Below are 25,149 nucleotides of genomic sequence, written 5' to 3'. Positions count from 1 at the left end.
TTAAACTTTCTACATGATAGTCTCAGAACTTTTGGCATCTGAAACTTATCATACTTTAAAGCTTCAAGCAAAACCTAATTAACTGTTAAACATTTTAAAATGTGACTGGTATTCATGCAATTAAATATGATGTCCCTATGAATTCCATTCCATGCATAATAATCATTACATCCTTGAAGTTGTAAATATGTTACCAGGACTACTTCAATCCATTCGCTTTAGCTTACATTTGGTTAATGTGATATATCAGAGAGTATGTTTTATCTCAGAGAGTGTGTTTTCATACCATTTAAATGGTATGTATATGTATTAACTACACATATTTTGAAACTATTCTTTGTCTATTTTATGTCCAAATCACAAAAGTGAAAGGGTAGCTTAAAAGTTGTTCAATGAAGCGTAAATGTAGTAATGAAAGTACTAATAGACACACTATAATTGAGAACAACACAAACATAAAAGTGAACAAGAATCTAAAACAAATATAGAATGTGAGTCTATTCATGTTGGGACAAGTAAATCTGTGGGTATTCTGATTTCCCACAAGCAACCAAAGATGAAAAGAGTGAAGAGGAAATACAATTAATCTTTGAAATTGAATGTTACTCATTTATGAATCTATTCTCTAGTTTCTAGTGTGCTGTCTGCTTCAAATGTTGTCAAATAGTAGTATGGTGCCTCCGAATCCTTTGTGTAATATTTAAATACTGCAGAGCGACCACTGGCATGAACCAAGTATCTGTTCTATTCCAAAACAAACAAAAACTAATATCCTCCAATGTGAAAGAAATAACATTTGCTAGTCTGAAATAATGACTATTGCTTATTCATACGAGTCTTATTAAAAGTAGGTATATGTCATGGTATTGCTGAACAATAGTTGCAAAGGAAACAATATTCAGAGACAAGACAGGAAAAGCTATTAGTAAAATCTTTTAATCGATGATTTTGTCATAGAAGATAATAATAACAGCATACAAGGTGGAAGAGCAGTTATTATCCATTATGCACACTAGTACTTTACTGCAGGAGGAAATCACTGAGAAGTACAAAGGCATAAATCAGTTCTTAGTGGATTGTGATACAATTTGTGAATGAGAAGTACTGGATAACTTTGTTCTCGTTATGCCTGAAAATCCATGCTAATCATTTGCTTGGTTGCCCAAAGTTCTGTAAGTCATAACAGTAATAGGAAAAAATATGCTGAGATCAGCACTGACAAAGCACCAAATAGGTATGTTACAAGAATGGTATTCAAATAAAAGAGGCTCCAGCTGAATGTCAATGCATGCTCTACTATATTCAAAGAGAACAGTAGGCAGTCCACAGTTCCATGTTAAAGGAAATTGTGGAAATTATGACTGTGATCAAGTTTCACTATACATTTTTTATATTAAACTACTTTTAGAACAGATTCAATTTACAGAAAAATTGTGACAAGTAGTACAGAGAGTTCTCATATTTCCTGGCAGAGTTCTCATTTCCCCTGTTATTAAGATCTTACATTAGTGTGGTACATCTTTTACAACTGATGAACTAATATTGATACATTATTATTAATAAAGTCCATACTTTATTCAGATTTCCTTAGTTTTTATCTAATGTCCTTTTTCTATTCCAGGATCCCATCTTGGAATGACTAATTAATAACTATTTAATAGTCATGTCTCCTTATGCTTGTCTTGGCTGTGACAATTTCACAGACCTTCGTTTTTGGTAGTCTTGATAGTTTTGAAGTAGACGGGTAGGATATTGCATAGGTTACCTCTTAATTGGGATTTGTGTGATGTTTTTCTCATTATTAGACTGGGGTTCTGGTTCTGGAGAGGAAGACCACAGAGGTGAAGTGCCATTTCTGTCATATCCATATCAGGGTACATACTACCATCATGACTTACCACTGTTGATGAACCAGTGTAGACTCATGATATTTATTTTATCCTTTGAGTTAAAATGCAGTGCTTCTTTATTTTGTTGAGATAATTGCTCCATCTTTGGCCATTAGGGGCTCTTTCAGTTGACTCCTATATGATTTTGACATACCCACATTATCGTGTGTGTATGTGTGTTGAGCACTGTTGTACTGTACTTTCTTACACTACTAGAATCAGTCATTTCTCCAAAGAGCCCTGATTCCCTTTACTGGAGAATGATATTAGAAACCAAGATCTGGGTGCTAGATGTGCTCATTACTACTGGGCTTTCATTGCTTCTAGGCCTACTCGACTGTCAGAGTAAGGAAATATATGTGTGTATACCAACCTGTGTATTTACATGCATCTATATTTCTATATGTAATGATCTGTATACATATATTAAGCTAAATATAAATTCACAGGTTTGTCTCCAGCTCTAATCTGTTACTCCATAAATTATTCTAGCTTATTTCCTTTGCTTATCTATAAACATCCACTCCAACAGTGAAAAATCTGTCTCCCACTGTTGCCATCAATTTAATTACTTGTTTAATAGCCATATAATTTTTAGCATGTTGTGTAAAGAAATGTATAGTAACTCTAACTCCACTTTTCCATACTGAAGTACATGAGTTGTTGAAGGCAAAAATGTTCACATGAGGTTTTAATATTTCAACTAGGTCATGCATGGTGGCTCACGCCTGTAATCTCAGCACTTTGGGAGGCCGAGGTGAGTGGATCATTTGAGGTCAGGAGTTCAAGACCCGCCTGGCCAACATGGTGAAACCTCACCTTTACTAAAAATACAAAAATTAGCTGGATGTGGTGGTGTGTGCCTGTAGTCCCAGGAGGCTGAGGTAGGAGAATTGCTTAAACCCAGGAGGCAGCGGTTGCAGTGAGCCGAGATCGTGGCACTGCACTCCAGCCTGGCAACAGAGTAAGACTCTGTTTCAAAACATATATATAGGCCAGGCGCAGTGGCTCACGCCTGTAATCCCAGCACTTTGGGAGGCCGAGGCGGGTGGATCACGAGGTCAGGAGATTGAGACCATCCTGAGTAACATGGTGAAATCCAGTCTCTACTAAAAATACAAAAAAAAAAAAAATTCGCCAGGCGTGGTGGTGGGCACCCAGCTACTCTGGAGGCTGAGGCAGGAGAATGGCGTGAACCCGGGAGGCGGAGCTTGCAGTGAGCTGAGATCGGGCCACTGCACTGCAGCCTGGGCAACAGAGTGAGGCTCCGTCTCAAATAAATAAATAAATATATGTATATGTTTGTGTGTGTATATATATATTTTTCAACTATTTCTAGTATACAGAATAACTTACATAAATTTTTAAAATTATACTGGTAATGCCAATAAAGACCAATTTTAAGACTGGAAGTGTTGGCCCAGCGTAGTGGATCATGCCTCTAATCCCAGCACTTTGGGAGGCCGAGGTGGGCAGATTATTTGAGGTTAGGAGTTCGACACCAGCCTGGCCAACAAGGTGAAACTCCATCTCTACTAAAAATACAAAGTTAGCCAGGCATGGTGGTGGGCACCTGTAGTCCCAGCTACTCAGGAGGCTGAAGCAGGGGAATCCCTTCAACCCAGAGGGCAGAGGTTGCAGTGAACTGAGATCTGGCCACTGCACTCCAGCTTGGGTGACAGAGTGAAACTCTGTCTGGAAAAAAAAAAAAAAAAAAAAAAAAAAAAGGTTGAAAATGTCTTGCTCAAATAGTGTGTCTTGATGGTATTTTTTAAGAATATTGAAAGCCCTTCTCTTAGCCCAGATTCCCTACAAAACAGTCAAAGACAAGTGTTTTTCTTAAGATAAAAAGCTAATGCTTTTTGAGAACTGAACATCTCTGGCAAAGGAATCAGGGAAGAACAGGGTCAGAGCAAGGAGATGCATGGCTGCGCTGGCCACTGCTTCATAAGAAATCCAGCAAGTCACTCCTCAGGTGCTTACACTCAGGTTTTTGGGGTGTCTCCAGACAGACCTCTGGGAATAGTCTATGGGAGGGGAGGGGAGAAGGACCTTCTCTGGTCCCTCTCTCCAGTTTCCTATTTTCCGCTGGCCAAAGTGTGTCCTATAACTAGTTATGTCTCCTGCACTCACAGGCTGCATTATTAAGCCCTGTGATGGTTAATTTTATGTGTCAACTTGGCTGGACCACCGTGCCCAGAGTTTGGCCAAACATAATTCTATGAGGATTCTCATTTTTTGGATGAGATTAACATTTAAATAGCTGGACTTTGAGTAAAGCAGATGGCCCTTCATAATGTGATCAGTTCTCATTCAATCAGTTGAAGGCCTGAATAGAACAAATGACTGGCCTCCTAAGAAAGAAAGAATTTTGTCCAGGCCTTTAGATTCAAACTGTAACTTTTCCCTGAGTCTTCAGCCTACCGGCTTACCCTACCAGATTTTGACTCAACAAGCCTCCATAATTGCATGAGCCAGTTTCTTAAAATAAATCTCTCTCGGATGGATAGATAGATAGATAGAGAGATAGAGAGATAGAGATAGAGATAGATACAGATACAGATATCTCCTGTTGGTTCTGTTTCTCTGGAGAACCCTAATACCAGCATCTTAGTTGACCTCTTGGGAAGGCAGATCCCATACCCTGCGGTATATATGGCATTTGTCTAGGTTAGGAAATGACAGGAGGAGCCAGAACTCCCAGGCACATGGGTAGTTGGCCTGGATGCTGGATAGCAGCAAGGGGAGTGACCCAGCACTCCCAGTGAGAGGCCAGTTAGACCCAGGTAGCAGAACCATGTGGCCACAATGGCATTGGATGACCTTATTGTGACTAAGGTAGAATAAGTGGCTGAGGGTTCAGAGTGGCAACCAAGGAAATCTCGGGAGGAACACAAGTATGTCTGAAGCCTAACTGAAGCTAACTTCGGGCACCACCTATCTAGATTTTTAATGTTGAGCATAAAATATCAGGATTTCTGGCCAGGCGCAGTGGCTCATGCCTGTAATCCCAGCACTTTGGGAGGCTGAGGCAGGCAGATCACGAGGTCAGGAGATCGAGACCACCCTGGCCAACATGGTGAAACTCCGTCTCTACTAAAAATACAAAAAATTAGCCGGACGTGGTGGTGGGCACCTGTAGTCCCAGCTACTCGGGAGGCTGAGGCATGAGAATTGCTCGAACCCAGAAGGTGGAGGTTGCAGTGAGCCAAGATCGCGCCACTGCACTCCAGCCTGGCGACAGAATGAGACTCTGTCTCAAAAAAATAAATAAATAAATAAGGGTTTCTTCAGAAGACTGAAATGTGTACAATTGGCTCAATCACTAAGACCTTAAATTTTCACTAACTCTTGGTGATTCTTCAGACACCTAGGATATAAATCAATAATATATTATTTGGTATATTCTATTTATTTTATTTTTGGAGAGAAAGTCTCACTCTGTCACCCAGGCTGCCGGCTGGAGTGCAATGACGCAATCATGGCTCACTGCAACTTCTGCTTCCTGGGCTCAAGTCATTCTCCAGCATTACCCTCTCAGGTAGCTGGGACAAGAGGCACATGCCACCACACCTGCTAATTTTTGTATTTTTTGTAGATTTTTTTGTATTTTGTTGCCCAGGCTGGTCTCAAACTCCTGAGCTCAGGCAACCTGCCAGCCTCGGCCTCCCAAAGTGCTGGGATTACAGGTGTGAGCCACTGTGTCTCGTCTTGGCATATCTTAAATCACATTCAAAAGCTCCAACAGTGAATCAGTCATTTCCAGAGTCCACTGTGAATAAAGAATGAAATAATAATCCATTTACCCACACTCCTAACCCAGCACATTCAAACCCCAATGTTTAAGTGTGATCTATTACAGTCGTAGCACCTGATAGAGCCCTAAAACTATATATTTTTATATTTCTGCATAACAACTTCAAAACTTAGTGGCTTAAAACAACAACAATTATTTGTTTGCTTGCAATTCTGCAATTTGGACAGGGCTCAGCTGAAAGAGCTTGTCTCTTCGTGTTGATCAGGATGGTTTAACTGGGGCTGGACTATGGGAGAGTGGCCTTATTCACATGACTGGCAGTTGATTCTGGCTGTTGGCTGGGAGCACAGCTGGGGCTGTCCACGGGAACCCTGGGTCTCTTCCACATGACCAGCTTGAACTTTCTCAGGACATAGCATCTGAGTTCCAAGAAGGAGCATTTCAAAACAGCAAAACAAGAGGCTGCAAGACTTCTTAAGGCCTAGGGCCACTTTCATATGACTTACAAAGGAAGACAGAGGCCAGCCCAGATTTAGTGTAGTAGCAGAATTCTCAGATGCCTCCCATGATCTCTGGCACCTGGTATTACTCCTGTGATTATGTGACACAGCAAAAGAGATCTTAAGACCACTAATCAACGACCTGAAGACACAGTGGGTGGGCTTGACTTAATTCCATGAATCCTTTAAAAGCATAGTTTTCTCTGGCTGGTAACAGAAGGGCAAGTCAGAGAGATGTGAAGTGTGACAGGGATTCAGAGACAGGGATTCCCCATCACTGAGATGGGGAGGGGGCACATGGCAAGGATCTGAGAATGGCGTCTGGCAGCTAAGAGCGTTCCATGGCCAACATCTAGCAAAGCAATGGGGACCTCAGCCCTACAACCAGAAGGAAATGAATTCTGCCAATAACATAAAGGAGCTTGGAAATGCAGCTTTCCCTAGAAGAACCTCTAGATGAGGGTGCTGGACGGCACTTTAATTTCAACCTTGTGAGACCCTGAGTGGAAGACCCAGATAAAATGTGCTGGCCTTTTGACGCATGGAAGCTGTGAGATAATAAATTTGTTTTAAGTTATGGTTGGTGCTAATTTCTGCAGTAATAGAAAACCCATACACAAGTGATAGAACATGGAATAGACTTTGCCTTTTGAAGAGAGGAGTAGCAAAGGCTCACTGCAAATGGCTGTGGGTTGGGGGATATTGTTTGAGAATATGGGGTCCATGTCAATCCAAATAATAACTAGAATTATATGACAGAAAAACCAACACCTACTGCTATTCTCAGCAACCTCTGATGGTGAGTTTGGGTTTTCTAATTAAGGAGCAATAAGAAATAAGAAACTAATGTGACCCACAGCTGAAGTTATCCATTGTCATTGCTGCCTTGACAAAAATTGCATATAATTGTCTTCCCTCTTATAAATGTGAAGTGATTATCATAATTTTTCGTTATTATTTTTCATTAGCAAGCAATCTTTTAGAAATTGTTGACTAAAATTTTTGGCCCACAGTGATAAGAGGTCCAATAAGGCCTAAAGCGTGAGAAAGACTGTCTTGTGCATGTCTGTGAAATAATCACAGAGAAAATGTTCTCATCTGGCATTACAATATTTAAATATCAACTCACTTTTTTTTCTTTTGAGACAGAGTCTCGCTCTGTAGCTAGGCTGGAGTGCAGTGGCGCAATCTCGGCTCACTGCAACCTCCACCTCTCAGGTTCAAGCAATTCTCCTGCCTCAGCCTCCTGAGTAGCTGAGACTACAGGCACGCACCTACCACACCCAGCTAATTTTTTTGTATTTTTAGTAGAGATGGGGTTTCACCATGTTGGCCAGGATGGTTTCGATCTCTTGATCTTGTGATCTGCCCGCCTCAGCCTCCCAAAGTGCTGGGATTACAGGCGTAAGCCACCATGCCCAGCCAATATCAACTCATTTTTAAAGGTTCTTGAAGCAAGAGGCATTGCTATCCTATAGTTAAGATATTTAACGAGGACTTGATGTCAGCTCAGAAGGAGATTATGTACACTTTGAAGACAATCAGAGAAACAACCCATCATGGCCGGGCATGGTGGCTCATGCCTGTAATCCCAGCACTTTGGGAGGCCAAGGCAGATAGATCACCTGAGGTTAGGAGTTCGAGTCCAGCCTGACCAACATGATGAAACCCCATCACTACTAAAAATACAAAAAATTAGCTGGCATGGTGGCAGGCACCTATAATCCCAGCTACTTGGGAGGCTGAGGCAGGAGAATCACTTGAACTTGGGAGGCAGAGGTTGCAGTGAACCGAGATTGCACCATTGCACTCCAGCCTGGGCAACAAGAGTGAAACTGCATCTCACAAGAAAAGGAAAAAAGAAACAAGCCATCACCATTGTATTCGCAATTTATGTTCCTCGAGGTCTCAAAAAGATCTTTATATATCAAAACTTAAAAATGAGGCCAGGTGCAGGGGCCCATGCCTGTAATCCCAGCACTTTGGGAGGCCAAGGGGAGTGGATCGCTTGAGCCCAGGAGCTGAAGGCCAGCCTGGGCAACATAGTGAGACCTTGCCTCTAAAAATGTACATATTTAAAAAACTGAAAAAAGAAAACAAAAAAAATGTGCCCTTCCTTTAAATGGATAAGGTCAATAGATAATTCACATAATAAAAATATTTAAAGATTTACTTATCCCTATAATACAAAGAAAATGGGCCTTGGGGATCGGGATTATGATACTAATGGTGGTCAACATGCATTGAGTGCTGTGTTCCCAGCATCATGCTGAGCTCTTAATTTCATTCTAACCTTATTACTGCCCTGCAAGATAGGAATCCTTGCTCCCAGTTAACAGATGGGAAAACCAAGTAGAAAAAAAAGTTGAATAAATTGCCCAGGATACACAAGAGTTCTGTAGGCCCAAAACGAGTACGCCTAACCCCAGAGTCATACCTTGAGCATAAAGTCATGCAGGAAAGACAGAGCAGAGTGTTGGAAACAAAGGGCCTCTGGAAGGGGCTGGAAGCAATGCTTCCACTGGAAGTAAAAAGATAAATTTGGAGAAGGGAGAAAATAGGCAAACCAACAAGAGGTCTGCAACTGTGATTCATAAACATCTAGGGCAGAAATAATTTCTTTGATCACAAAAGAAAAGGAGAACCCCAGGGATCCCAGCGAGAGCATGAGCGGGACACAGGGAGAACTGATGAGAGGATTTTTCAGGCATCAGCAACTAATGGGAAGATTTTAACAAGACCCAAACTTTGGCAGGATGCAGAGCAGGAGCAGAAAAGGGCTGAACTTACATTTCATGTTAATTAAAGATATTGCTCTTAAACTCCGTGGTAAAGACTGTATTTCCAGATTCAGATTCTCTTTGGAATGCTGGGAGAAAAGGGATTGTACCAGCTCAGTTATTTATATAAGATCATTCAAGTGGAAAAATTTGAGCAAATTTGAACGGATGTGGGTAATATGAGAAGCAGCCCTCCCTATCCGTAATTCCTAGGGAAGAGTTTATGGTCTCTGCTAACACTGAACTCTGCTTATGGATGTCTGCAACACCATACTCTCACAGATTGCTAGAAAGTTCAAAACCTAGCACAGGAGCTATGTTGTATTGGTACTCTAGATGAATAAGAGAATTTTAAACAGGATTCTGTTGCACTTTTATCACCTGACGTAAGTTCAGTTATGTCAACTAAATCATAGAGCATATAATAAAACCCGAATTCCTTTTTTCTTTTTTTCCTGGAGACAGGGTCTTGCTCTGTCACCCATGCTGGACTGCAGTGACATGATCATGGCTCACTACAGCGTCAGCCTCCCAGGCTCACGCAATCCTCCCGCCTCAGCCTCCTGAGTACCTGGGACTACAGGTGCACACCACCATGCCCAGCTACTTTTTGTATTCTTTGTAGAGACAGGGTTTTGTCATGTTGCCCAGGCTGGCCTAGAACTCCCAGATGTAAGTGATCTACCTGCCTTGGCCTCCCAAAGTACTGAGATTACAGGCATGAGCCACTAGGCCCAGCCTCCCCAAATTACTTTAAAGTAGCTAAATATTTTATTATTATTGTTATTATTATACTTTAAGTTCTGGGGTACATGTGCAGAACGTGCAGGTTTGTTACATAGGTATACACGTGCCATGGTGGTTTGCTGCACCCATCAACCTGTCATCTACATTAGGTGGTGGCTAAATATTTAACCAATGAATTCACCAAATATTTTGCTGATTAATTCTAATAGTTACTACACACTTCTGACATCATTAATTTAATAAATCCATAGAATAAATAAATGTTCTTATTTATTCAGTTCTCTAGAAGAGTTTGCATTCAATGTTTATTAGAATTTGTCTTCACAATTATCTGGAACTGTTATTTTCTTTATGAGAATTCCATTTGAAAGTATCAAGTCTGTGCCTTTGGGGGAATACTCAGGGGGCTGGGGTTTCTTTAGTTAATTTTGGTAACTTTTTTCCTAGGCATTTGCTCATTTTTATTTGTTTTAAAATTTATTGTCATAAAATTTTCCTCTTAATTTCTTTCCAGTCTCTGCTGCTCCTTAGGTTATGTTCCAGTCATCATTCCTTAGGTTATGTTCCAGTCATCATTCCTTAGGTTATGTTCCAGTCATCATTCCTTAGGTTATGTTCCAGTCATCACTCCTGATACAGTATTTTTGTTTTTGTTTGCTTGTTTCCTAATACAGTGTTTTTGTGCCCTTTCTCTCTTCTTTTAACCAATCTACCAGAGGTAAGTTAATTTTATTAGTGATTTCCAAAAACCATTTTTCTGCTCTACTGAATTTTTTTTACCTTTGTCTTCTATTTCGTTCACTTCTACTCTATTCTTTATTATTTTCATATTTCTTATACTGCTAGGTATATTCTGTTGCTACATTTATAAATGTTTTAACTAGCTGATTATCTCCAGCCTGGGTGACAGTGAGACCCTGTCTTAAAAAAAAGTAAATTTTTCAGCCTTTCAGCTTTTCTTAATGACCCACACAGGACTATAAGCTTTTTTCTTTTTCTTTTTCTTTTTTTATTTTGTTTTTGAGACAGAGTCTTGCTCTGTTGCCCAGGCTGGAGTGCAGTGGCATGATCTTGGATCATTGCAACCATCTCCTGGGTTCAGCCGATTCTCCTGCTTCAGCCTCTTGAGTAGCTGGGATTACAGGCCCAAACAACATGCCGGCTAAATTTTGTATTTTCAGTAGAGATGGGATTTCACCATGTTAGCCAGGTGGGTTTCGACCTCCTGACCTCAAGTGATCCGCTCGTCTCAGCCTCCCAAAGCACTGGGAGTACAGGTGTGAGCCACCACACCAGGCCATATAAGATTTTTTCCTATTGTATACATGTGGCTATAGTTAATAACAATGTATAATATCTTTAAAATTGCTCAGAGTAGATTTTGTATTCTCATCACAAAAAAAGATATGTATATGAGGTAATGCATGTTAATTACCTTGATTTAGCTATTTCACAATGTATACATATTTCAAAACATAATGTTGTACACAATAAATATATACAATATTTGCTTCTCAATTAAAATAAATTAATTGGCTGGGCGCTGTGGCTCCCTCCTGTAGTCCCAGCACTTTGGCAGGCTGAGGCAAGTGGATCACTTGAGTTCAATAGTTTGAGACCAGCTTGAGCAATATGGTGAAACCCTGTTTCTACAAAAAATATAAAAATTAGATGGGCATGCAGGCCTGCACCTGTAGTCCCAGCTACTCAGAAGCCCGAGATGTGGGGAGCATCTGAGTCCAGGAGGTCGAGACTGCAGTGAGCTGTGATTGCACCACTGCACTCCAGCCTGGGCAGCAGAGTGAGGCCCTGCCTTTAAAACAATAAAAATAGCTATCTTACTGAGCATATTCCAATTTAGAATTTTTATAAACATTATAATGTTGTAACATTATAAACACAAATAGTTGTGTATTGTGTAATATATATTACACACATACACATATGTATCCACACATACACATACACATGCACATACATACATATAACCCTGTGGTAGCCAGCCTTCAACATGGCCCCCTATGAGCCCTACCTGCTGGAATTCACACTCTTGAGTAGTCCCTGCTGATGCCGTACCAAGGTTGGTCTGTGTGTCCAACAGAATACACCAAAAGTGATAATGTTGTCACATCCAAATCAGGCTACGAAAGAATGTAGTTTCCATTTTGGGTGCTCTCTTGTTCTCTTTCTCTCTCTCTCTCTCTCTCTCACACACACACACACACATTTTGGGGGGCAAGTTGCCATGTGTGAGCAGCCCTATGGAGAGGGCCAGGTAGTGTGGAACTGAAGTCTCTGGTCAACAGCCAGCAAGGGATGGAGACCTGTTAACAAACAAGAGTGTGAGATTGACAGAGGATTCTCTAAGCCCACTCAATCCTTGAGGATGCAACTTCATGAGAGACCCTGATTTAAAACCACCCAGGTAAGTCACTCCTGGATTTCTAATCCCATCTTCAGTGAACAAGGAAATGCTACAATTCTAAACATCAACCATGAGAAATGCTAGTGAAATACTTCCAAATTTGAACAGAAATGATGGTGAACACTGAAAGCCTTGACCCTCAAGCAGGGTATATACATTTCTGAGAACAGGTGACAGTTCCAAAGAGTCTTTGATTAAAGCTCCAAGATCCAAGGGCATGGGAGATGATGGGAGAAGCAATACAGGCACCTAAGGAGACACTGATTCTGCATCGGACAGTGGCAGGGGAAAGGTATTGAAATAGAGATCGCGATAGCAATAGTATGTTTATGACCTGGTCTTATAGTTGAGAAACATAGTTTAAGGGATTTCACTGGACACCACGCTTACCTCCCGAATGCTAAATATGATGATTATATGAAACTTAGGAAAGAGGAAGTCACAGTTCTGGGAAGCTGAAGACTGCTCAACTTCACTCTTCACCTCCTCCCCGCTAGTACCCTCCTGCTATTGACAACAGAAATACACCAGCCCAGGCACTATGCACCAGAGGAAGAAAGAAAAGAAAAAGAGTAAAGAAATATAATTCAAAATATAGGTAAAGAGTATATGCAAACAAAGGAATTATCCAAAGAATCAGAACAAGAATTCCAAACACAATAGGGAATAAAAGGAAAACCAGCAGAGCTCAGGGGAGAAATAGAACAGAAATATAAAATATTACCCCAAAACACTACACGATAAATAAAAATGGAAAAATACAATTAAAAGCATCATAAAGAACATAAAGGACAGGCTTTTTTAGAGCCCCCAAAAGAGATGGAAAGGAGCAATGAGATAAAAAAAAAATAGTGAAGATAACAGATGGAAAGTAAAGAGAAATCCAATGTGCACATAGTTGCCATTCCTTTGTAGAATACCAAAATAGACAAGAATCAAACAAGTGAATTTTTAAGAAATTATTTCCAAAATATGATAGAAGAAAACTATTCCAAAACAAAGACTTCAATTTTCAGGACAAAAGAACACAATGTCCCAGGAAAAAGTGAGGTAGAAAAAACAAAACCAAGATATATCCTAAGGAAGGAAAAAGAACCAACCCAGACAGAGAAAAGCAAAAGTTACACACAAAGCAAAAAAGAAAAATTTACATACAAGAGAGAAAAATCCAGTGGCCCTCAGACTTCATCATGAAAATCACCTATTCTGGAGACAATAAAGCAGAGCACAGAAAGTTCTACAGGAAAGTATAATCTAAGGATTTATGTACAACAAATTTGTTCTTCATGTATAAAGGCAAAAGAAAGACTCTCTAGCATGGGGAAACTCAAACAAAACAGCACCTCTGAGCACTCCTTGAAAGAACAAAAACAGCACAAATCCTCTTTGATGATAAAATCTAGCTGTGCAAGGCAGAGTGGACTCCAGTAAAGGATTCAGAAATTAAGGTGCCCTGGTAAAAAATCACCACAGCGAGTATGAAGACTGGAGACAGACTACGTGGGCTTGAGTCATGTCTCTGTGTGACCTTGGGACCTGAGCTCTTTGTAGCTAAGTTTCCTCATTATAAAATGGGGACCGTAGTATAATTTAAATCTTAAGGTTTTCTAAGACTTAATTTGTCTCATATATATAACACGCTTAGAACAGTGACTGGCACAGAAAAAGATCTATGAGCTATATGTGGGTAAGCTAATATTTTATTTTAGAAATCAGTCTAAACATTAATAATATGGTATCATGCACTCCAAAATTTGTTAAGAGTGTATGTCTCATGTTAAATGTTCTTACCACACACATACAAAAAAGGAGATGCAGGGAAATGTTGGTGGCAGATATATCTATTACCCTCATTGTGGTGATAGTTTTATGGGTGTTTGTAATGGTGGCAAGAGGCAGACAGGTTCCCAGGTGGGAAGGGTTGGGTTCTTGGTGAAACCCCACCTTCAAGCCAGGGACAACCTAAAGCCTGGGGGCCAGGCTGCCAGTTCCAGGTGAAGTCCCTGACCTGGAGTGAGAACTTCCTTGATGCTTTTTAGCCAATCAAGTGGTGCTTTTTACAGGTCTGGCCTAGACCAATCAACACACACTTCCTCCCATAAAAACCCCCAGACTCTGCCAGACTCAGACACTCATGGGGACTACCTGCTGGTGGGTAGGAGCTACCCACTTCAGGTATCCTCTCTGCTGAGAGCTGTTCAGTAGCCCAATAAAGCTCTTCTCCACCTTGCCCACCCTCCAGTTTTCTGTGTATCCTCATTCTTCCTGGACATGGGACAAGAACTCAGCACCTACCAAATGACGGGAGTGAAAGGAGCTATAACACTTTCCTGGCTGGCTCACTGAGCTGTGGGTGGGAGCTAAAGGGACTGTAACATGTTCCTAGCTGGCTCGCTGAGCTGTGGGTGGTGACAAGCTCCCAGACTGTGGCAGTGAAGAGTGGTGACCCTTCTGGGGGCCCAGACCTAGGGATTCCCCAAGCCAGAGCTGTAACACTCTAGCCCTTCTGCCCTCTGGAGTGCCAGGTGGCCACTCCACATAATGGGAAGCAGCAGCAGGGTTGAGCCAGCCCAGGAACTGCAGGCCAGCAGGACTGACAGAGTTGTAACACAAACAACTGAAACATACCCCCACAAAACATACCTCCCACTCACCAGGCTGTGGGCAATAAGAAGGAGAAAAGAGCTGCTGCCCTTCTGGAAGCCCAGGCCTCGGGGCTGCCCAAGCCAGGGCTGTGACACACTGTAACACCCTCTTTGGGCTCTGTGGTTCCTGGAGTGTCCAAACTTTCAGATGCCACTGCATTCCCTTTGTCCAGATGCTGGTGCCCTCAGGGGAAGCCACGCACGGTACGCCTGATCCAGCTGTAGCCTTGCATGGAGCTGGCGCCTGTGCTGGCACCTGGAGCTACCCACCCCACCACAGCAGCTGGTGTGCCTGGCTGTGCACAGTGGCCGGACCCCATGCTCACTTGGTCACATACCCCTCACTGCGCCATGCCTGACTCGCCCTTGGCAGGCATGAGATCCGGGCCAGTTGTGCGAGCTGAGTGCAGCCTGCCAGGCTGAGTGGGCAGAATGAGCCCAGCAGGCACAAGCAAAACTCAAGCAAAGGCACCGCCGGCCACAGAGGTTTCCAGCTGGTGAAACGACACCTGAAGGATCCTGTGACATTTTCATAAGTGCAAACTCATCAGATTACACACATTAAGTTGTGCAGTTATTTGTGTATCAATTGTACCTCAATAAAGAGCTGTTTGAAAAAAAGAAAGCTAAACAATGATGAGAGCTTTTGCTACAAATCAGAATATTTGAGTACCTCGTAGAATAGCTGGGAAGGATAGGTAGACAACCTTAAAGGCCACAAAGCCAAGAACACCCAAAACAATGCTACAAGACTGGTCTAGTGAGCTCAGGCCTAGTGCCACGGCCAATTGCCAGAAGCTGCAGCTATAACCCCAACACTCCCAGCACTGGATGCGGAACCCACCATGGGCACTGCTGCAACCGGTACTCCTGAAGCTTGATCTTGCTGCAGTGACCGCCAGAGAGTGTACCTGATTAGTGGGCCTAAATTACAGGCCCACACCCAAGGTGCAAAGCAACCTGGGAAGTGAGTATCTTCACTTTCAGCTTTTATAGTAGCAGGTGGAGGTCTCCTACCCAATCATGTGGAGGAGAAGTTTTCAAACAAGAAGATTTAGATGTTAGGCCACCTAAAAGAATAACTTATCTCTTCTACAGTAAAAGAAGGCAATATAGCTCAGAGAGATTAAGAGCATGAGCCCTATACACTCATTGCCTCTGGGGAAATTCTCTGTAACTATGGCCATAGAAGCTTTAGTTTCATTGGAAAATGGAGATAATGGTACCACTCTCATAGTGCTCTCTTGAGGTTTAAATGAGCTAATTCATGTAAAGCACAGAGTAAGTGCTCAGTAAATACTAGTAGATATGAAAGCAATTATTACCATTATTCTTATATTCCACCCCTTCACTGCCCAGTATCAACTTTTTTGCATGTAATTATAATCCCCAAAGTGCTCTCATCTAACCAAATTAAAGTGTCCTTATGCAAACAAAAATATACTCACCCCTTCTTTAAAGTCTCAAAGCCCTAAGAGTTTATACATCCAGCTTCAAGTCCAGGCTCTGGGAGATGTCATTTCTCTTTTGCTCTACTCAGCCCTTATTGGTAGCCTGTAACATGTAGACTAAATTGTAAGGTTAACCATCATCTGTATGCCCTGTATGTAACTGCAGGAGGAAAGGGAGAGGAAAGAAGAGGGAAGTTAGGGTACATAAGCATATCCATGAAAAGCAGAGTAGAAAACGTGTTGCTGAAATCATTCTTATATCAGCCATGTCATACAAATACCATAACTGGTATTCATGACTTATTCTTCCACCATCTACTCCATGTTCCCTTGCCTTCCACCAGCATCTCAGCTTGTTGGGATTCTACCTGATGAAGTGAACCATACCTCACTCATGAGGGATCTGAGCCTGTTGTGGTCTAGTTTCCACTCAGTTACTCCAGTGTCCTGCCCACTTTGATTGAGTTACGTGTGTACCCTTCTTCCCTCATGTGATCCATGTTGCAGATTGGGTTCTCTGGAAATGGATGCTGCCATGGGGCTTGGGGTGCAAGGTGATTGTTGGGATTGCCAATGGGAAGTTAAGGGAGAGGAATGGGGCTGAGGGAGATGTTAAACTGTCGTGCAAGCCCAACAAAGCCTTGGCCAACCTGGTGGGAGCTCCGGGGCCAGTGTGGCCATCAACCTGTCCTGCACCAGGTGGAAATACCCGCTCCTCGTGTGGCTGTCATACTAGGAAGAGTGTGACCTGGTGAAGCGGCAGGCCCTGAAGGAGAAGAGAGCTGGAAGCTGCCCGCTGACTGTACTGCCCGTAGCTGGGTGGCAAATCCTTGCCCGAAACGTATCGAGGTGTTTCATCATATTTCCTATAGGCAGCAATCCCATTTCCCCTTTAGGAGCCAGGCACAATCACCTCATCAACTTTGTAAACCCCCTGTTTGTTGTTGTTGTTGTTCAACCAAGGGCATATGGAAACCTCAGCTTCCAACTTGGTGGAAACATAGTTGTATCCACCAGTGAAAGCAATCATTCCTCCCACGGGCATCAAACAAAGCTTCAAAATCTTGAAAATGGGCGAAGAAAATTTTGCAAGTGGGTCATTGTGTATAGTGGTCAGAAGTGCCACTGCCTTGTCTACCATGTTTATTAAAGCTGGAGCAAACAGCTCAAACACTGTACTTTTAGGAAAACAAATACTGACATGTTTATTTCATAGATGTACTCCTAGGAAAAAAAAAATCTGTATATAAGTCAAACCATGGCAAATTGAACTGTATTTTAAATGCATTTGGGGAGGTCATAATGTAAAGGAAGTTGTTGGGCAAGAAGAAAATTATTTTTATTAATCAAGTAGTCACTTTTTCACCCTCCCACTTCCTTTTCCCAGCCTACTCTCTACCTCCAGCAAAATTAATATATTTTATCAATTAACCTGTTTGAGCTTTTAAAGTAGAACACATTTGTACTGTTAATCACAATTTAATATCCCATAATACTTCCTGGAAATAGTGGTTTCTTACTCTTAATGATATAACTAGGGTTTATGAAATTATCCCAGCAGGAGGTAACAGAAATATGAATATGAAAATCTTTCCATTAAGGAATGAAAAAAGTTAAATAAATGTCCCCATGACAGGGTTCCAAGCACTTACTCTCATTAAGAAACATTCGCAGCCTAAAGAGTTAAGTGGAGATACATGTGTGACTGCAGTTCAGTACCATGGAAGATGCAATGTTTCAAGGCTTCGAGGATTAATGTCCGTAAAATGTTCTTAAGTTATTCTGAGTTTAACTGTAATATACTATGCTTCTTAATAGACTGTTTATTTGCCTCCTAATTTTACCTAGACTTTGCAAGTTTTGCTTGTGCAGTGTTCTGTAGTACTCTTCATTAATTCAGCAAATAAAAATTGAGTACTTTCTGTGTCAGACCAAGGGGTTATAAAACATTGTCCTTCTCCAAAGGAGCTTACGCTCTGATGGGCATACAGAAAAGTCAATTTAAAAATTATAGTGGTTCCCAGCCAGGCGCGGTGGCTCACACCTGTAATCCCAGCACTTTGGGAGGCCGAGGTGGGTGGATTACGAGGTTAAGAAATCGAGACCATCCTGGCCAACGTGATGAAACTCCGTCTCTACTAAAAATACAAAAATTAGCTGGCTGTGGTGGTGCATGCCTGTAGTCCCAGTTACTCGGGAGGCTGAGGCAGGAGAATCACTTGAATGGGGTGGGCAGAGGTTGCAGTGAGCCGAGATCACACCACTGCACTCCAACCTAGCGACAGAGCGAGACTCTGTTTCAAAAAAAAAAAAAAAAAAATTATAGTGGTTCCCTTATAGAAGTATGCACAAGATTGCCAGAAAGAAGGCCACCATGCTCTGTTATGAGCATTCAGGGAAAATGACACAAGGACGTGCCATTCAAGCCAAGGTATGAGGCTATGTAGGAAGTAGCTGAGAATGTGCTTCTATTGCCTTTTTTTTTTTTTTTTTTTTTTTTTTTTTTTTTTTTTTAAAACTCTGTCACCCAGACTGGAGTGCAGTGGTGTGATTTCAGCTCACTGCAACCTCCACCTCCTGGGTTCAAGCAATTCTCATGCCTCAGCCTCCAGAGCAGCTGGGATTACAGGCACCTGCCACCACACCTGGCTAATTTTTATATTGTTAGTAGAGATGGGGTTTCACCATGATGGCCAGGCTAGTCTTGAACTCCTTGCCTCAAGTGATCCACCTGCCTCGGCCTCCCAAAGCACTGGGATTGCAGGCGTGACTCACCGCACCCGGCCTATTGTTTCTTTTGTGTCTTTCAGTTGTAAGTGCTGTCCTTCAGCTTCTCCTGTGGGGAGATAAGGATTTGGCCACCTCTTGCTTCTGCCACATGCACCAGCCCTCCCGTTCAGCCACTCTTCTGAATCATATCACAATCTTGGTTAAATCAACTTCAATATTTATATGACAGTGACAATGTGAGTCACCCGGTATATGATTATTTCCTCCTTTCTTACTTTTTAAATTATCTTTTATTTTCATTTGCTTGGTTTTCGGGCACAAATTATCTAAAGTTTCTGAATCTCCACTCAAAACTCTTGACACGTCAAGCCTTGTGTTGATGTCATTCTTGTCCTCCAGGCTGGCGCCATCAGCTTCGATTGCAGCAGGTCATCAGACTGTGATTTCCCTTCACTTTAATGCTGAGGATTACCTTTCCTCCCTCCTGGGTTCACTATGCTGTTTTCTTCCTCTTTAATTTACACTCTCATGTTGGGAGGCATACCCCCTGATACCCTGAGAAAGGGCATGGGAAATCCTAAATTTGAGGGAAGTCTTACATTTAAAGATGGGATGAGGGAAGGATGGATAGATGGCGAAGGAGTATAAGGACAATTCCAGGTGAGATGGATGTAGTCATTATCTTGATTGTAGTGATGGTTCCTTGGTTATATACATATAACAAAACTTATCAAATTGTGACAGTATATTGTATGTCAATCATATCTCAATTAAGCTGCAAGAAAAGATAAATAAAACAGTATCCATATAAAACTCAGAAGTTGAACTGGGCGTGGTGGCTCATGCCTATAATCCCAGCACTTTGGGAGGCCGAGGTGGGAAGATCACAAGGTCAGGAGATCGAGACCATCCTGGCCAACATGATGAAACCCCGTCTCTACTAAAAATACAAAAATTAGCTGGGCATGATGGCACATGCCTGTAATCCCAGCTACAAAGGAGGCTAAGGCAAGAGAGTCGCTTGAACCAGGGAGTCGGAGGTTGCAGTGAGCCGAGATCGCACCACCGCACTCCAGCCTGGCGACAGAGCAAGACTTTGTCTCAAAAAAAAAAAAAAAATTCAATAGTTTATCAACTTATGTTATTTGCAAGTCTATGGGGAAACAGGTACTCTCATACAATGCTGGTGGGAATGTAAAATGTTACAGCCTAGGGGAGAAATTTGACAATATCTAGCCAAATTACAAATGTGTTTAATCTTTGGCCCAGTAATTCTATTTCTAAGAATCTGTACTAAACATACATGGGCAGAAATACAAAATGACATTTGCACAAAACTGTTCATTGAAGCATTAGTTGTAATAACAAAAGACTGGAATCAATCTAAACGTACGTCAGCAGAATATTGATAAATGATGGCACAGCTATGTAATGAAGCACTACACAGTTGAAAAGAAGTGAGAAAAGTGTCTATATACTGCTATGGAATGATCTTCAAGATGTATTGTTAAGTGAAGATAACAAGTTCTCAAACACTGAGATATTCTACCTTTTGTTCCTGGAAATGCTGTATATCTTGATCTGGGTGGTAGCTACATGAGGTGTATAAATATGTAAAACTTCACTGAGCTGTACAAAGGAAGAAAAGAAAAACCTTCCTTTGACATTACATTCTCTCTAGATAGTCCTGCCTTTTCACAGACAAAATTCTCATTGTCTCCACTTCTTCTTCCACGCACTCCTCAATCTGCTCCTAGCTAGTTAAAAAAAAATTATTAGGATGTGGTACAGCTAAGAGATAGGATAGAAAGGGGCTTTAGATCATTGGCCAAGTATGTTACTAAAATGATGTATCATGCAGTCTAACGTGATAAGCAGGAAATCGAGAGAGCAGGAGACAGAATGATTAGAAGTAAATGAAGTCCGCAAAGATTGGAGTTCCAGGGAGGTTGATAAGTGGTTGTACTGGGACTGGTTGAAAGCAGGCTAGCAGGAAAAGATGCTGTGGCCAGAAACGGAAAGCTTGAACTGGTGATTCCGGGCATGTTGGGTGATGGTAGAGCCCAAAATGGCCATGGGTTTGGAAGGCTCAAGTGAAATGGAGGCTGGGCATGGAGGTTCCTGCCTCTAATCCAAGCACTTTGGGAAGATGAGGCAGGAGGCTCATTTGAGTCCAAGAAGTTCCAGACCAGCCTCGGCAACATAACGAGGCCCTGTATCCACTAAAAAATAAAATGTTAGCCAGGTGTAGTGCTACATGCCTGTTGTCCCAGCTGCTTGGGAGACCGAGGTGGGAGGATAGCTTGAGCCCAGGAGGTCGAGGCTGCAGTAAGCTATGATTGCACCACTGCATCCAAGCCTGGGCAACAGACCCAGATCCCATCTCAAAAAAAAAAAAAAAAAAAAAACCAGAAACAAAAAACTAAAATAAAAAGAAATTTAAAATGAAGTGAGATGGAGATCCCCACCACACACAGATTAAAAGCTGAGCCAGCATTTCCCAAAGTATTTTCTATAGAACATTGCTTGACAAAGGGATTATGCACTAATGACACATTATTAAAAGTTCTGTCTTGAATCAGTCCTGTTTACTGTGTTTAACCAAATATTCCCTGCACCTTTGAATTACTAAATTTTTTTAGTTCAATATTTATTAGCAGTCTTCTAAACTAATTTCTTCCAAACACACTTTAGCAACTTTCTGCTTTGCATGTAACCTGCTGAAACTCTAACATTAATGGAATTAAGTGAATAATTATCACAGCAAGTGATCATTTTTTAATACCTGGGTTTTTTTTTTCTTTTTTGGCTTTGTTTTTGTTTTGTTTGAGACAGTCTTGCTCTTTCACCCAGCCTAGAGTGCGGTGGCGCAATCTTGGTCCACTGCAACCTCCATCCCCCGAGTTCAAGCGATTCTCCTGTATCAGCCCAGTAACTGGGATTACAGGCATGTGCTACCACACCCAGCTAATTTTTTTGTATTTTTAGTAGAGATGGGGTTTCACCGTGTTGGCCAGGCTGGTCTTGAACTCCTGACATCAAGTGATCTGCCCGCCTAGGCCTCCCGGAGTGCTGGGATTGCAGGCATGAGCCACCACACCCACCCTTTAATATCTGCCTTAATGCATTTTGATATGAAAATATTATTTGCCTAGCAAAAGCATGTAAAAAAGTACAACATATGTTTCATTAGGATAATAATGTTAGGTTTCCCATACTTTGCTATGAAGATAAATAACAACAGTGTTGTGTTAGATCATTAAAGTTGGGATTTAACCATGATTATTTTAGTCCTTCATTAATACACCTATTTTGACCATTAAGTAGCCTTCTCTTAAAACGAGTTACATTTCTGCTACAGAAAAAGCATTAAATAATAAAGGTTCTGATGTCAATCCCATCAAATATGTATTTCAATTATTTAAGCCTCATAAGAATTCTACCACATATAGTAAGAAAAGTAAAGAAGAGTCATTAAAATTAATAAATATAAAAGGTCTCCATTTTCTTTCACTTCATTTCTCAGACATTTAAGATCGATAACAAAAATGAGGTACCTGACGTAAACTGTTTTAAGGCTGTTGCTGCCCCTCTCTGAGGGAGAATTCATACTTCCTCTCCTCATTGACATTTGGCTTAGCCAATGAAATGTGAGTGGAATTGACTTGGCTCACTTAAAAGCGGAAGCTTTAAAGAGCCAGCTTAATGTTCGCCCATGTCCTCTCTCCCTCTGCTACAAGAGCAGCAATATTCCAGGTGGAGGCTGCTCCGTCAGCCTGAGTCCCTGAATGAAGGGGATGCGGAGCAGAGCTTCAGGTGATCCTGAAAGGACAGGCGTTATGAGCAAGAAATCAACCTTTATTCATGCTGGCTACCAAGATTTGGGCGTCATTTGTTACCATTGCATGACTCAGCCTATTCTGACTAATACAGAAATCACATTGTCCACCCTATATTCATTTCCAAACACTGGCAACTATTAATGAACACAAATAGAAGTCGTCACCAGAAGCATAAAATTCCCTCCACAGAACGTCTAGAACAGGGGTGGCAAATTGCCTTAATCTCTCGTATCAGCTCTGATGAACTCATAATGATGGCCTGTGTCAATTCTGTAGAGAAGAGTTCTGAAACCATGACGTTGCCTGGCAAGAAAGAGTTACCGATTTATTAGTATGTTTCCAGTAGAAGGAGGGGTAATAAGCTGTCCATCCCTGGCCCATGAGGCACAACCTGTCCTCACTATCATTTCTGGTTTTTTTCCTGATTTTGTACAGGAGGCATTGTTTTTTAAATGCACCCAGAAATAACAGAAACTAGCACATAAAACATTTAGGTTAATAAATAATTTTATTTTATTTAACTGATGAAAGGAAGGGAAAAAAAGGGTTACTATCAGAGCTGACTACAGAATTTCTCCTCGGCGAGAGAACTGTCTTTGTTAGAAACATCTCTAGTGGACTTTTTAGTTATTAAGATGGCCCTCTAGACCAGGCCTGGATGATTGGCCTGGGGAGGAAAATAGTGAAACTGTTTTATATCAGAAATGCACAGTGATTTTTGGAGTTGGAGCTGAAACGAGCCATGAGGAAGCAGGGCAAAGCCCAAGAAGAGGGCCAGAAGGTGTCCTGCCGCATGGCAGGAGGCTGTGGGGAAGGCATGACACAGGACACGCCCTCAGGGGACAGAAAAGCTGAGGATTTTTGAGAACTGGGATGATTGAGTATGCAGTTAAAAGTGTGTTACCCTTCCATCCTGTAATCTAACATCCCTAACCATGACCACACATGCGCACGTGCACACACACACACACACACACAAAATTATAGGTTGAATTGTGTCCCCTGAAAATTTGTATGCTGAAATCCTAACCCCCAGTGCCTCAGAATACAACCTTATTTGGAAATAGGGTCATTGCAGATAGTTAATTAAGATGAGGTCATAGCAAAGTAGGGTAGACCCCTAATGCAATGTGACTGTGGTTATACAAGGAGGAAATCTGAACACAGACACTCATATGGGGACAGTCACATGAAGACGGGAGTCATGCTCCCACAAGCCAAGGAACTACCAGAAGCTGGAGGGGAGACCTGGAACGGCTCCTTCCCTAGCACCTGTTGAGACAGCACAGCCCTGCAGACACCTTCATCTCAGATGTCTGGCTTCCAGAACTGTGAGACAATGAGACAGGAAATTTCTATTGTTTAAGCCTTTCAGTTTGTGTTACTTTTTATGGCAGCCCTAGGAAATTAACACATATGCACATACACACCATGCATGTACACACACTCATGCACACACACCCATGCAAACACATACATGCACATACACACACTGTTGTCCAAACTTCATTAAAGCCTGCACCACACGCACAGCCATGACCAGTGGCAGTCTGGGGATTGAGGGGTTTGTATGTGAGCTGAGTAAGTACACAGGCTATGCAAAAGGAATGAGACACGCAGAGGCAGGGCCCAGAGTAGATGCCAGAAAGGCAGTGGAAGCAGAGACTCATGGCAGAGGGAGTCACAAGGTGGCTCCTTCCCCATGCCCCCCCCAGCAAGAATTCTCAGAGCTATTGGGAAAGTATTGAGATGGAGCAGGAACCCCTTTTAAGGGCTTGCAGCACCCTCCTCCAACCCCAACCCCAAGCATGGAAATAAAAGAAAATCTTGAGTTCCTTCGTGGAAATTTCCAGGCACCTAGCTAGCCTTGACAAGTAAATGAGCAACCTGATAAGCAAGATGGTAACAGTAGCTTAAAACAATAGCCAAGGACGTTAGAGTCACACGAATATTTGCTTCCCAATAGAAACTAAAGATAACATCTTAGCATATATTCTTGAGTTGTTTTTCAGAATTTGGACCTCCACCAAATGGGTACACTGGTACAGAGACCTTAGATAAAGGGGAACTGAGGACTGAACTCCAACCACTGTTTCTTGTTCTAAATTTCTTTCTGAGGGGCCTGGAGATCACACCCACGAGCCAAAACTAACATTATTTTCTGCTGATCCCAAATGTTTAGACAAAGCTCCACCTCCTTAACCAATCACAAATCAGCAAATCTTTGACTCCACCTATGACCTGTGGGTGCCTGCTTCAAGATGTCTCAGCTTTTATACAGGTAAAACCAATGTATAGCCTGCATGTTTTTTTTTTTTTTGGGGGGGGGGGATGGAGTCTTACTCTGTCACCCAGGCTGGAGTACAGTGTCACGATCTTGGCT

The 25,149-nt window shown here is 41.9% G+C and overlaps 1 protein-coding gene and 1 long non-coding RNA gene across 5 annotated transcripts in view; one reads left to right on the top strand and one right to left on the bottom strand.

Moving 5' to 3' along the window:
* LOC103229037 (uncharacterized) overlaps positions 1-25,149 on the bottom strand; it is a 61,795-nt gene that overhangs the window by 29,177 nt on the left and 7,469 nt on the right. For all 3 annotated transcript variants that reach the window (XR_012090960.1, XR_012090959.1, XR_012090961.1), the window contains exon 2: positions 16,192-16,354. This is a non-coding gene — a long non-coding RNA (uncharacterized lncRNA). The remainder of the gene's footprint in view (positions 1-16,191; positions 16,355-25,149) is intronic.
* The window catches only part of TBPL2 (TATA-box binding protein like 2), a 44,074-nt gene continuing 40,270 nt past the window's right edge, over positions 21,346-25,149 (top strand). The window contains exon 1 of one of the 2 annotated variants that reach the window (XM_073011003.1): positions 21,346-25,047. In XM_073011003.1, coding sequence (XP_072867104.1) covers positions 25,003-25,047 — 45 coding nt within the window. In that variant the 5' untranslated portion in view covers positions 21,346-25,002. The remainder of the gene's footprint in view (positions 25,048-25,149) is intronic. The other variant, XM_073011006.1, reaches the window with a different exon arrangement.

Source organism: Chlorocebus sabaeus, chromosome 24 (genome assembly GCF_047675955.1).
Source record: "Chlorocebus sabaeus isolate Y175 chromosome 24, mChlSab1.0.hap1, whole genome shotgun sequence".
Classification (NCBI taxonomy): Eukaryota; Metazoa; Chordata; class Mammalia; order Primates; family Cercopithecidae; genus Chlorocebus; species Chlorocebus sabaeus.
Note: the sequence above shows the minus strand (reverse complement) of the source record. Positions and strands in the feature narration are given on the sequence as shown.